The sequence below is a fragment of the Sarcophilus harrisii genome, chromosome 4, assembly GCF_902635505.1.
Source record: "Sarcophilus harrisii chromosome 4, mSarHar1.11, whole genome shotgun sequence".
NCBI lineage: Eukaryota > Metazoa > Chordata > Mammalia > Dasyuromorphia > Dasyuridae > Sarcophilus > Sarcophilus harrisii.
Window position 1 is genome coordinate 235790999 of NC_045429.1, and position 13515 is coordinate 235804513.

Sequence of the window (13515 nt, forward strand, 5' to 3'; positions counted from 1 at the left end):
TTCAGTTCTAAATCCTGCATTTTTGAAAGGCCATTAGCAAGGAGAAGCAAGCTCAGAAAGGAGCAGCCAGTATGCTGAGAGGTCTACAGACTATGCTGTATAAAGACAATAGAAGGAATTAGGGACTTTTAGTGTGTGGAAAAGAATACAAAGAAAGGACATGTTTATCTTCAAATATCTTAAAGGTTTGAATATGAAAAAAAGGAACTGAACTTGTTCTGATCATATCCAAGGAGAGAGGCAAGAGCAATGTGCAGAAGCTAAAGAGATGCATATTTAGTTCAATATGAGGAAAAACTTCCTAACAGTTAGATCTATCCAAAGTAATATGGACTGTTTCAGGAAGTAATGGGTTCCCTATTACAAGTGGTATTCAGGGTAAGACTAAATGATCACTTCCCAGGGATAGTATAGAAGAGATTTCTGCCCAGATTACAGTTGGACTAAATCACCTCTGAAATTAAGAAGGCAAGAATGAAATGGGACAGTGTGGGAAGGGAATAAGCATAAATTAAACACCTACTAAATTCCAAGCACTGTGCTCAGAAATTTACAAATATTATCTCATTTGTTTCTCACAACAACCCTGGTGGTGCTATTATTTTCCCCATTTTAAAAATTAGGAAACTAAAGAAAGCAGAAGTGAAGTGAATTGGCCATAGTCATTAGAAAGGTTCAGCAAATAAGTGGGGCCAGAATGAAACTTAGGTATTCCTGAGTCTATGCCCACATTCTATCCACTGTGCCATCCAGCTAGCTGCCTAAAGGCACAAAAGTCACAGATTTTTAATTGGAAGAGATCTCAGAGGTCATAAGGCCCAACTCTCTCTTTTACAGATGAGGAAAGTGAGACCTAGGTAAGCAAAGTGACTTGCCCCGAGTTATAGGTAGTAAGCAGAAGAACAAGATTTGATCCAAGATTCTCTAATTCCAAATTAAGTGCTCTTTCCTCTATACCAAGGTTCAGGATTTGAATCTATGTTACTCATTACTTACATATATAACCTCTGTGGGTCTCAGTCTCCTCATCTAAAAAAATTAGAAAGTTGGAATATATGATTCTAAAGGTGCCTTCCAGATCTAAATTCAATGATCCTATTATACCTTCTAACGCTGATACTTTGAGTTTGGGAGTAGTTATAGTTTGGGTAAGTAAGGTAAATAGTTTTATCTTATCCAGTGCCCAGCATATTACAACACAGCTCTCAGCAGATAGTTAATGTTAGAAGAATTGAATTATGAATATTGCTTTACAGACAATTGATTTTTTAAGATAACAAAACTATAATAGTACAAGATTATAACAGCACAATAAATAAATAAATAATAGTACAATAAATAAAAGCCATAATAAAATCTAAAACTTCTCAAATTATAGCCATATATTCTCAGTTCCTCAACTGTTGTATGTTTAACAAATCATATAAGTAGAGATTGCTTAGTTCTCACTTTACTGGTCTCCAGAATTACTGTAAAACATAAAAAATATATAAACAGAAGATATAATGATGATTTGATCAGATCTAGTAATTAATAAGTGAAACACCTCAAATTTTCTAGCTGTTTTTATACCTCATTTTCTTTGTTTCTGTTCCTTCTCATAAACAAAAAGCTTGCCATCATAGATACTGGTTTGAGACATTGTTCCCCTCCAAATACATTTAAATCCTTAGATATGTTTCTTAAAAAAGGTTAAAATTGTACTTACATTCACTCGTGCTTGAATAGACCAATCACCAAGTATTGGATTTGAAGTTAATTGAAATGTTTTAGAAATAACTCCAAGGTTACCTTCTTCATCCAACCACTGTTGGATTAAATTTGACTTGGGGTCCTATAATTTAAAAAAAAATTGACATACCACTTATTTTAAAAATGACAAAACCACTTTTGGGAAGAGAGAAGAGAACAATAATTTGCATCTTCTATTGTAAAGGGGGAAGAAATCAGCATATAATAAATACCTACTACTGCCAAGCCCTAAGCTGAGTGCTTTATAAATATTATTTTATTTAATTCTCATAACTCTGGGAGAGCAAGTTCTATTATTTACTTATTTTACACTTGATGAAACTGAGGCAGAGAGAGATTAAATGGTGTTCCAAAGGCCATACAGCTAATAAGTGACTATGGCTAAATTTGAATTCATAGCTTTCTAACTTCATGCCCAGTACTCTATCTGCTGGGCCACCAAGTTATTTGTTGATGGCTATAGACATTGCAAAGCAGTTAAGTAATGCATGGATAGAGCACTGAATTTGGAATCAGGAAGATTCATCTAAACAAGTTCAAATCCAGCCTTAAACTATGACCCTCAGCAAGTAATTTAACCTGGTTTGCCTAAGATTCCTTATCTGTAAAATCAGCTGGAGTAAAAAGTTGAAAAACACTCTAGTATCTTTATCAACGAAACTCCAAAATGAGATCACAAAAAAACATACAAGACTGAAATGACTGAACAAGTGACATTTTCCAGCACTCTCAGAACTTTCCTTTACACCAGACTATTATCTACATAGAATATCAGTCACCTGTCATGTTTTGAAAGAAAATCTCACTCCCTCCTCTTTGTTGTCTCACCTCCAGTTGTGTCTAGACAACCACATTTCATTTTCCCTATTACCTCTTGATTCATAGCTTTCTCCTACCTCCTTATTCAATCTTTCCTTTAATATTCTTAAGATATGTATTACAGAATCATGTGCCAAAATAGACACAAAAGAAATACTTCTAATTGAATGGATGCTCATCAGTTGGAAAATGATTGAATAAGTTATTGTATATGAATGTAATGGAATGTTATTGTTCTTTCATCCCTACACTGCTTGATTTCAGAAAAGCTTAGAAAGACTTATATGAATTGATACTAAGTGAAGTGAGCAACCAAAAGAACATTATACTCAGTAAAAACAAGAGTATGTGATGATTAACTTGGCTCTTTTCAACAGTAAGGTAATTCAGTTCCAAAAGGCTTGTGATGAAAAATAACATCTGCATCCAGAGAGAGAACTATGGAGACTGAAGAGGGATCAAAGCATAGTATTTTCAACTTTTTATGTTGTTTGCTTGGTATTTTTCTTTCTTGTCTTTTTTCCCCTTTTGAACTGATTTTTCTTGTACATTATGATGAATACAGAAATATGCTTAGAACTACATATTTAATCTATATTGGATTGTTTGCCTGCTTGCTCTCTTGGCGGGGGGAGAGAAAAATGTGGAATACAAGGTTTTGCAAAGGTAAATGTTAAAAATTATCTTTGCATGTATTCAGGAAAATAAAATACTATTAAAAACTTTTTCTAACTTAAAATTTTTTAAATATTTTTATCATTCCTAAACTGTTTGGACTGCAAAGCTCGATATGGAAATACTGATGGTCTTATTAAACCTCCATTACAAACAATGTGCTATGAAACATTATCATAAATTTACAGAACTATTAACTGAAACAATAACAGAAACAACAACAGTGAATGTATGAAAAAGATACATTTGCCTTCCATGTAGCATTAGTCATAAGTATTCTACAAGGTCGGCAGATGTCTCTTTATCTTCTAAAGCAAAAACAAAGATGTCAAAGGAAATTGCAATGAAAGCTAAGCTAGACTCCAGCTGTATAATCATGACCCCTACAGATAAATGAAAATGCCTCTCTAACGCTGATCTTTCTATGACAAGCAGAGCCTGCACTGAGGGAATGGATTAGACAACTTTTAAGGCCCCTTCCAGTTATAAGATTCTGAGTCTCACCTTCAACAAGAAGCCCTTCCTGACCCTTTATTACTCTAGGGCTTTACCCTAATTACCATCTACTTTCAAGGATATTTTCAAGGTCTCATGCTTACATCAAATAAGGCACTGTGCTCTATGAGCAAAAGAGAATTGAAGTAGCTCAAAGAAATCATAAAATGAGCACATTTAGAGATATCTTTACTCCAAATGATAATATGGACTATTTGTGCCAATCTGTGACATAGCTTTTTGAGCTCATATTGGTCTGATCATCCACAATCAAATACACTAATGTACCTTTACCCCAACACAGTGATGTCATTTTGGTCCTCTTCAGGAGCAAAGGACAACAACCATCCTCTCTATATTTTGTTTGTACACAGTTGTCTTCCCCATTAGACTCTGAAATTTTTTGAGGGTAAAGACTGATTTTTACTTTTCTTTATATTTCTAGTGATTAGCTCAGGGCCTGTCACATAGTGGGTAATTCATAAACACTTGTCATTGTCAAGTTGACTTTACTTGTTTCTCAGCAAGTTGAGCAAAAAGGAAACAAAACTAAACATCCCACTGTTAAAAATAATAAGCTCCATTTCTACAATGCTTTAAGGCTTACAAAGGCTTTTCCTCTTAAGAACTTAGGAGATAGAGATGAGTCAAATGAGACTCAGAAAATATGTGAATTTCAAGATCAAGCATAAGAACTGAGATTTGACCTCAGTACTCCTGAGTCTAAGCCCAATACTCATCCCACTTTTCTCATTTTATTAATAGTTTCCCTTCAAATACAAAGCTAAGGACTGGAGCATATGGCTATGTTTCCAACTGGTGCTTACCTTAATTAGAATGTCTGCAGATGTTTTATATGGCTTGAGGTCAGAGTAGAGAGTGACAACACGGAATTTCACCTCTTGATTTGGTTTGTAAAGGAACTTGTCTGTTTGAATGAAGACAGATAATCTCTTGGTCTCAAAGATCAAGTGGGTTTTATCAGAAAACAAAGTCTGACCCTGTGCATGTCCAGTGATATATAATTCATATAATTCATTCACACTATTCAAGGGTAGCTAGAAGAAAAAAAAAAAACAGATCAGTGTTACAAGATCAGACCAAGTCAAGTATTCTTTTTGAATTCAGAGGTTGGTTAATCATAAAAAAAGAACAGAATATTAGTACATATTTTAGTCTAATTATGAGACATACCTCTAAGTTGCATATGATAGATAAATAATTTCCTATGCAAGATATTTTGTATCCTTTGTGTATGAAAATATTCATGTTTGTGAAGATTTTCTCAAATCAAAATATTTTAATAATTATTATTAATAATTAATATGTGTGTATATGTGTGTATGATAAAAAATAACACCAAGTATAGTATATACTAATTTTACATATACCAGATTTGGGGAAGAAATTCAATTAATGTTTAGCCATATATTGTAAATGTTAACAGAAATAATTTCAAGCTTTAAAAACCTCATTCACCCGAGACAACTCTAAATTCCTAATAGCAATTGTTCATTGGTTCTTTCACTTATTCTCTTATTTCTTCTTTTGTAATCATTTCATTAGAATTCCTAGACAAATGCATGCAGATGCTCTCTAGTTTAAAGCAACTGTTACTTTGCCATTTTCAATTCCAAGAATTTATTAATCCTTAACAAAAACTCCATCAATTGGAAAATGGCTGAATAAATTATGGTATATGAATGCTATTGAATATTATTGTTCTGTAAGAAACTATCAGCAAAATGATTTCAAACATGCCTGGAGAGACTTACATGAACTGATGCTAAGTAAAATAAATAGAACCAGGAGATCATTATACATGGTAACAACAAAACTATACAATGATCAATTCTGATGAACATCGTTCTCTTCAATAATGAGATGATTCAAACCAGTGCCAGTGTTCAGTGTTGAACACCAAGTGTTCAGTGATGAAGAGAGCTGTCTGCATTCAGAGAGAGGAGAGAGAGGACCACGGGAACTGAGCATGGACCACAACATAGTATTCTCACTCTTTCTGTTGTTGTTTGCTTGCGTTTTGCTTTCTTTCTCAAGTTTTTTTTTCCCTAGATCCAATTTTTCTTGTGCAGCAAGATAACTGTATAAATATGTATACATATACTGGATTTAACATATAGTTTAACATATCTAACATGTATTAGACTAGCTAGAGAAAGGGATGGGGAGGAGAGAAAAATCTGGAACAAAAGGTTTTCCTATGGTCAGTGTTGAAAAATTACCCATGCATAAGTTTTGTAAATAAAAAGCTTTAATTTTAAAAAAAAAAACCTCATATTTGGTGTTCTCATTGATTCCCCTTATCATATCTCTTTTGATTTGAAAAATTCAAAATTCAGTTATTCAGTGTCAGGCAGCTTTGCAGAGCATTTGATCTTATGTCTATAAGAAGAACCTATCTTTCACCTTTTCTTTTTCCTCCTTTGAAACATACAATATTTTCCTTATTAAAAGATAAGCCCTGCTTAAGTTCCAAGACTCCAGAACTGCATAAACTGTTTAGTTATTTGTTAATGAACTAACAAAATAATTAAGTTCTGCAGCACTGACTGAATTTTTATGAATTCCATCCCATTTTTGCTAGCTATCAACCTAACCCTTTCAGGGCAATCTCAAAATGAGTCTGATTGTAGTGAAACATGAGAATACAGAATAATGCCAGAAATCATCATTATTAAAGGGCAAATATCTCATAGTTTTTTCTTCTCAATTAATATTTCAGCCCTCAGATACCTCTATTTAAATTCATTTAAATTACTGCTACTTGTTTTATTTTCCTCAAAGGAAAAAAGAAAAAGATAAATTACAAACAATTGGTGTAAAATAGCGGTAAACTTTCAATTTTTGTGTTCCTTCAAACAAAACTGTAAAAGTAAAGAGAACTCTAGCATATCAAAAATAGAAATAAAGATCAGAGATAGTTTTCTATAGTTCTATTTAATGGTATGCTTTCGTCAATTCCATTTAATGTAAAATTATCATAATTGCCTATGTCAGAGAAAACATTATCAAAATGCAAAAATACCTTTAAAATCCAATGTAATATTTTAAAAGATAAAGGGATAAATTGAAACTGTGATTTTATTAGTATATGGAACTCTTCAGTGAAGAAAGTCCTTCTAACAAAACAGGACAACAACTTCTCCATAAATTAGAGACATAAATGAGTTGCCTAGAGAACTGAGAAATTAAATGGTGCTTCACCTACTTGGTGTTTCTGCAGAACTAGCTTGGAGATATTTATTAGTAGGAAGTTCAGATAACTGCAGAAGAAAATTACAAAGTACTCCAGTATCTCTGCCAAGAAAATATATGGACAGTATTAAAATAATAAAGAATGTGACACTGAAGATGAACCTCTCAGCTCAGAAGGTGCCCGACACACGAATAGGGAAAAGCAGAGAACAAATACAAGTAGTTTCAGAAAGAATAATACAGCTAGGCCAAAAATGAAAGACTGCTCCATTGTGGGTATGTCTGGTGACAAAGAAAAGTCTGGTGCTGAAAATTCAATATTATATGGAAACCTTTAACCTCAAGAATGACAGAATGGTATCTATTCAAGTCCAAGGAAAACCATTCAACAACATACAAGTCTACTCCAATCACTGATGCTGAAGAAGCCAAAAATGCTCAATTCTCTGAAGACCTACAACATCTTTTAAAAATGACACCCCCCAAAAAAAAAATCCTTCTTTCATCACAGAGGATTGGAATCCTAAAGGAGGAAATCAAATGATAATTAGAATAACAAGCAAGCTTGACCTTGGAATATAAACTGAAATAAGGCAGAGACCAATAAGAATTTTATCAAGACAATTCATTGGTCATAGAAAATACTTTTTCATCAATATAAAAGGTGACTGACTCTACACATGGACATCACTAAATGGTCAATATGAAAACATACTACCTACTTCCTAATTGAAAAATTAAAGTCTCTACTGGGCTTATTCCCCAAAGAGATACTAAAGAAGGGAAAGGGACCTGTATGTGCCAAAATGTTTGTGGCAGCCCTATTTGTAGTGGCTAGAAACTGGAAAATTAATGGATGCCCATCAATTGGAAAATGATTGGGTAAATTGTGGTATATGAATGTTATGGAATATTATTGTTCTGTAAGAAATGACCAGCAGGATGAATACAGAGAGGCTTGGAGAGACTTACATGAATTGATGCTAAGTGAAATGAGCAGAAACAGGAGATCATTATATACTTCAACAACAATACTGTATGAGGAAGTATTCTGAAGGAAGTGGATTTCTTTGACAAAGAGATCTAACTCAGTTTCAATTGGTCAATGATTGACAGAAGCAGCTACACCCAAAGAAAGAACACTGGGAAATGAATGTAAACTGTTTGCATTTTTGTTTTTCTTCCCAGGTTATTTCTACCTTCTGAATCCAATTCTCCCTGTGCAACAAGAGAACTGTTCAGTTCTGCACGCATATATTGTATCTAAGATACACTGCAACATATTCAACATGTATAGGACTGTTTGCCATCTGGGGGAGGGGGTGGAGGAAGGGAGGGGAAAAATTGGAACAGAAGTGAGTGTAAGGGATAATGTTGTAAAAAAATTACCCTGGCATGGGTTCTGTCAATAAAAAGTTATTAAAAAAAAAAAGAAAAATTAAAGTCTCAAGTGTAGAATGTAACATACATATATCCATTCTCTCTGTCTCTCTCTCTCTCTCTCTCTCTCACACACACACACACACACAATATATATATATATATATAAAAGACAACCAATGTAGAAATGTATTCTATTTGAATAAAAATGTTTATAAGCAGATTTGGGGGGGGGGAAATATGGTAGATTTTTGCCAGTTAACGAAACAATTTCATTTAAAAAAAAACAATTATTCTATTTTAAAAAGGTCTCTCATCACCTTAAAGATTTCCTTATGAAACAGTATCTTCTGATGAGGGTGTTCATACTTCATTTTAGAAACGTCCCAGTGACATCAAGGGTGATAGCATGACTTGTGCATGAACTCCATTTTAGTGAGACGGAGTTGCAAAAAGTCATCAGTCTAACAATATCATACAGAGTCATCAAAGTCCACTGACAGGACAAAAGTCAAGATGACTGGCAATGACCTGGGACACAGTGGATAATGTTGGTATCTTCAATGCCTGACCAAGCTCTAAGCATTGCACAGAGCTTGCTTCAATTGCCTCCATGGTCATTGAAACAATGTCATCTGTCCATTATTTCAGGAGAAGGTTTTATCACAGTATGACCACTGATTATAATGATAGTCACAAAGAAAATACATTAACCAATAGGAATACATTTGACCTTTAACAACTCCTATGACCATCAAGATTTACACATTTTCCTTCCTTTTTTCTGTCACTGAATGTCACAGTTACTATACACCTAGTTCATGGAAGGAACCCCAAGTTCCTAAAACCTGGTGGAAATCTTATTGGAGATTTCCCTAGAGTTAATAAAATCTTTTCTCCCCAGTTAGTTCTTTATTTGCATGAGACTCAATCTGGCCCACAGTCTTGCTCTCTACTTGAGACTCTTCTCAGACCTATTGAAGCTTAAGGTTGGAGGCTGGAACTCTCACAAGAAGATCAAAAAATAATGTATTAATACTTTCTGGTAATCTTAGCAAATTTCAGGTATGATTATAGCCCTTCATTTTATAACAATCAAATGCAATTGTAAAATATTCTGCCTGTTGGTATTTTAGCTCCTTCTAGATTTTAAAATTCAGGAGGACAGAGACTAAGGCTTAACTAATCTTCATGTCTCCCTCAAGTTTCTAGCTCAAGACTCTGCATACAGTAGATTTTATTTTAAGTTTATTGCTGTTATACTACTCTAACATTTGCAAATCACTTGTCCCACACAACTTAGGAAGTACCATCATCATTATTATTATTCCACAAATTTGAGGGGAAGTAACTAAAGCTTAAAGAATGTAAATAAATTGCTAACTAGCAGAAAATATCATGGATTTTAGGGGTAGGGAGATATTATCCTCACTTCACAGCTGAAGAATATTGAGACTCACTCAAAGTCGTTAGCTAGCTAACAAAAGAACTAGGACTGAAGCGCATAGATATAGATATAAATACACACTCCAAACTTAGTGTTCTTTCTACTAGACCAATCTAACTGTTAAATAAATTTTCTATTTATAAATATGTCACAAAACACAAATCAAGTAGGAAATTGAGTGACAATTATTTTCTGGAACACTATGATTCCCTCAGGCTAAGAGATGGAAATCTTTGTTATGACAATAGAAATTTAATCCAGTGTCACCAGGGAAATGTGATTTATAAGTTATCTGAATTCTAGGCAGCATAAAAACAATGCTGGAGATAAGTTAATTTAATGAAAAAGACAAAAAACACATTTCCAAATTATAACCATTTGGAATACAACACAGAACATATACTTACTGCTGGAAGAACAAGACTCTCAAATGAACCTAAGTAGGAAACAAAAAGAAAAAAAAAATCAACCTGAATAACATGGTAAATAAACATTTATTTTTCTCAATAGTGCTCTCTTATTTATGGTTTTAGTTACAAACTTTTTAAACATGGCTTACAAACAAATCTAAATCATTTGGTTAATCAAAACCAAATAAAACCAAATTCATTTGGTTAAGTCCCAGATTACCTATAAAAATAAACACAAGCCAAAATCCCAAAATATGCCAATCTCAAATAAATAAAAACTGCTCTACTTTTAAGAATAAGAACTAATATGTACATGTTTAAATAGCTCTGTTTGTGGTAGCAAAAAAAAAAAATGGAAACTGAGGGGTACTCATCAATCAGAGAATGGCTGAACAAATTATAGTATATGAATGTAATCAAAATATTATAATGCCATTAGTAATGATGAATAAGGTAGTTTCAGAGAAATCTGGGAAGACTATAAGAATTGATGCTAAGTAAACTGAGAAAAAGTAGGAGAAAAGATATATAAAAACAATAATATTGTAAAGACAAAAAAATTCTGAAATACTTTGGAACCCTGTTCAATACAAACTGTGTTTACTGTGATTACAGTAATCTGTAAACCATGATTACAGAGTGCTTGTGATTAAAGATGCTGCCCATCTACTGAAAAAAAGGAGATAAATCCAGAATCCATGTTGAGACTATTTTTTTTGACAGGTTCAGTATGAGACTCTGTTTTGCTTTAATATGCTTTACATATTTGTAAAAGAAGATTTGTTTTTTCTTTCTTTCTCAGTGGGGAGAAGGGAAAAGTGTGAATTAGAGAAAGAAAAGATAGATTTTCATTAATTGAAAAATAATTATTTTTTAAACTTTGCCTCTCTCTTCTATTTCCTTTTTGTTGGTTTTCCATGGCAATGTATTTTAAAGGAGCATACATAGAGAAATTTCAGTATATCTGCTAGATTTTTTTTAATCTTATTTATTAGAAATAGAAAACAGTAGTCTTGACAGACTGAAATCCTAGAAATCCAAAGGAAGATCCTTCAAACTGTTCCACTAACAAACTTCTGCCCATTATCTTCCTCCTTTCCCATTCATTTATATATTCCACAAGCTACATTCCAATCTCTAATTTTACTTCCTCCCTATCCTCCCTATAACCTTCATCAAAATTCCATTTTTACTTCTAACCTTCTATATACCCATTCTGATACATGTCAATACAACTTACTCCTCTCAAGTGTATTGTGTCTGTGAAAACCCTGCTGCTTTATAAACAAACTCTTCTACATCTCCAATCACCCTCTTTTTAGTCTAGGAAACTTTAGATAAGGAACAACTTCTACCAAAGCACATCAACAATTGCTTCACAATTTACAGGCATACTTCATTTTATGTTGCACTTCATTTTATTATGTTTTGCAGATAACTACATTTTTTTACAAATTGAAAGTGCAATTTTCCCAAAAACATATGATAATATCATATGTCTCTGTTACATTTTGGCAATTCTCGCAATATTTCAAACATTTTCATTAACATTGTATCTGTTATGATGATCTTTGACATTACTATTATAATTGTTCTAGGATACCACAAACTGTCTTTGCATATATGGCTGTGAACTCAATTAAAAAATGTGTGTGTTCTGACTATTTGAACAACCAGCCATTCCCCACCTCTCTTCTTCTTTTTGGGTCTTTCTATACCTGAGGCACAACAATACTTAAATTAGGCTAATTAATAGCCCCCAAACAGATTTTATGTGTTCAAGTGAAGAGTCAATTAACTTCATTTTTGTCTTATTTTAAGAAATTGCCACTCCAGCCTTCAGCAACTATCACTCTGATCAGTCAGCAGTCATTGACATTAAAGACCAGAACCTCTATCAGCAAAAAAAAAAAAATTACCATTTGCTAAAGACTCAGAAAATGGTTAGCATTTTTTTAGCAACTAAGTATTTTTTAATTAAAGTATGTACAATTTTAGGCATAATAATACTATTACAGAGATTATTGCTTTTCCTTCATTCTCAAAGAGGAACATGATATCCCTCCAAGGGGGAACATGGCCCATTTCAGATATGATACAAGAAGACTGGGCATGGGGAGGCACAGAGAATCTAGGGGATGATATTAGACAAAATACATCAGTATTAGCTAATCTGTCCTTGTTCAGAGGACCAGTGGATCAACAGACTAGCTGTGAGATCTTCCACACAACTATGGAAGGCAAACTATGAATCCCTAAACCCAAGCATAACAAGTGGGACTTGGATAGTGGGAAAGCCTGCAGCATCACTGAACCCAGTACAGTTAGTAAGAAGCCCCTGTTACCCTGCTGAGGAAGATCAGGACAATCTCCCCTGTGTCCTAGGAGCAGACCTTTAAAAGGTCTTTAAAAATAAAGAAAAAAAGCAAAAAGAGTGCTGATCATAGACAGCTATTATGGGAACAGGAAAGATCAGAACACAAACTATACGAGGACAAATGCTTTCAGGTAAAGTCTCAAATGAGGATATGAATTGGTCTCTTGATTCAAAAGGTTCTCTTGGAAGAGTTAAAAAAAGGATCTAAAAAGAGAGAGATAGAAGAAAAATTGGGTAAAGAAATGAGTTATGTTGGAGAGTTATGAGAGTTTTGGGAGGAAAGCCAATAGCTTGGAAAGGGAAGCCCAGAAATTGACCAAAGAAAACTCTTTAAAAAATAAATTTGGTGATATGAGAGGAAAGAGCTATTGAGGAAAACGACTCCTTAAAAAATAAATTTGGCTAAATGGAAAAATATATACTGAAGAAAACAACTTCTTAAAAAATAAATTTGGAAAAATGAGAAAACAGCTTCTTAAAAAACAGAATTGGTGAAATGGGGGGAAAATCCACTGAACAAAACAACTGCTTTAAAAGTACAATTGGCCAAATGCAAAAGAAGGTTAAAAAAAAACTAACTGAAGAAAATAATTCACTAAAAATGAGAACTGGACAAATGGAAGTAAATGACTCAATGAGACATCAAGAATCAGTCAAACAAAATTTTAAAAATAAAAAAATAGAAGAAATGTAAAACACTTCATTTGAAAAGCAAATGACATGGAAAATAGATCCAGGAAAGACAATCTAAAAATTATTGGACTACTTGAAAGCTATGATGAAAAAAAGAGCCTGAATATCTTTCAAGAAATTATTGAGGAAAACTGCCCTAATATCTTAGAAACAGAAGGTAAATTAGTCATTGTTCTCTACTTTTCTTTTTTATTTTTTTTGAAGAGGCAACTGAGGTTAACTGACTTGCCCAGAGTTACACATAAGTTAGT

At 33.3% G+C, this 13515-nt stretch overlaps 1 protein-coding gene across 1 annotated transcript in view; it reads right to left on the reverse strand.

The window, feature by feature from the left end:
* CD109 (CD109 molecule) overlaps nt 1–13515 on the reverse strand; it is a 152076-nt gene that overhangs the window by 100850 nt on the left and 37711 nt on the right. Inside the window, exons 3-5 of the mRNA XM_031964622.1 lie at nt 10192–10220; nt 4569–4799; nt 1709–1834 (exon numbers count right to left, since the gene is read on the reverse strand). Of these exons, the coding sequence (XP_031820482.1) occupies nt 1709–1834; nt 4569–4799; nt 10192–10220 (386 nt within the window). The remainder of the gene's footprint in view (nt 1–1708; nt 1835–4568; nt 4800–10191; nt 10221–13515) is intronic.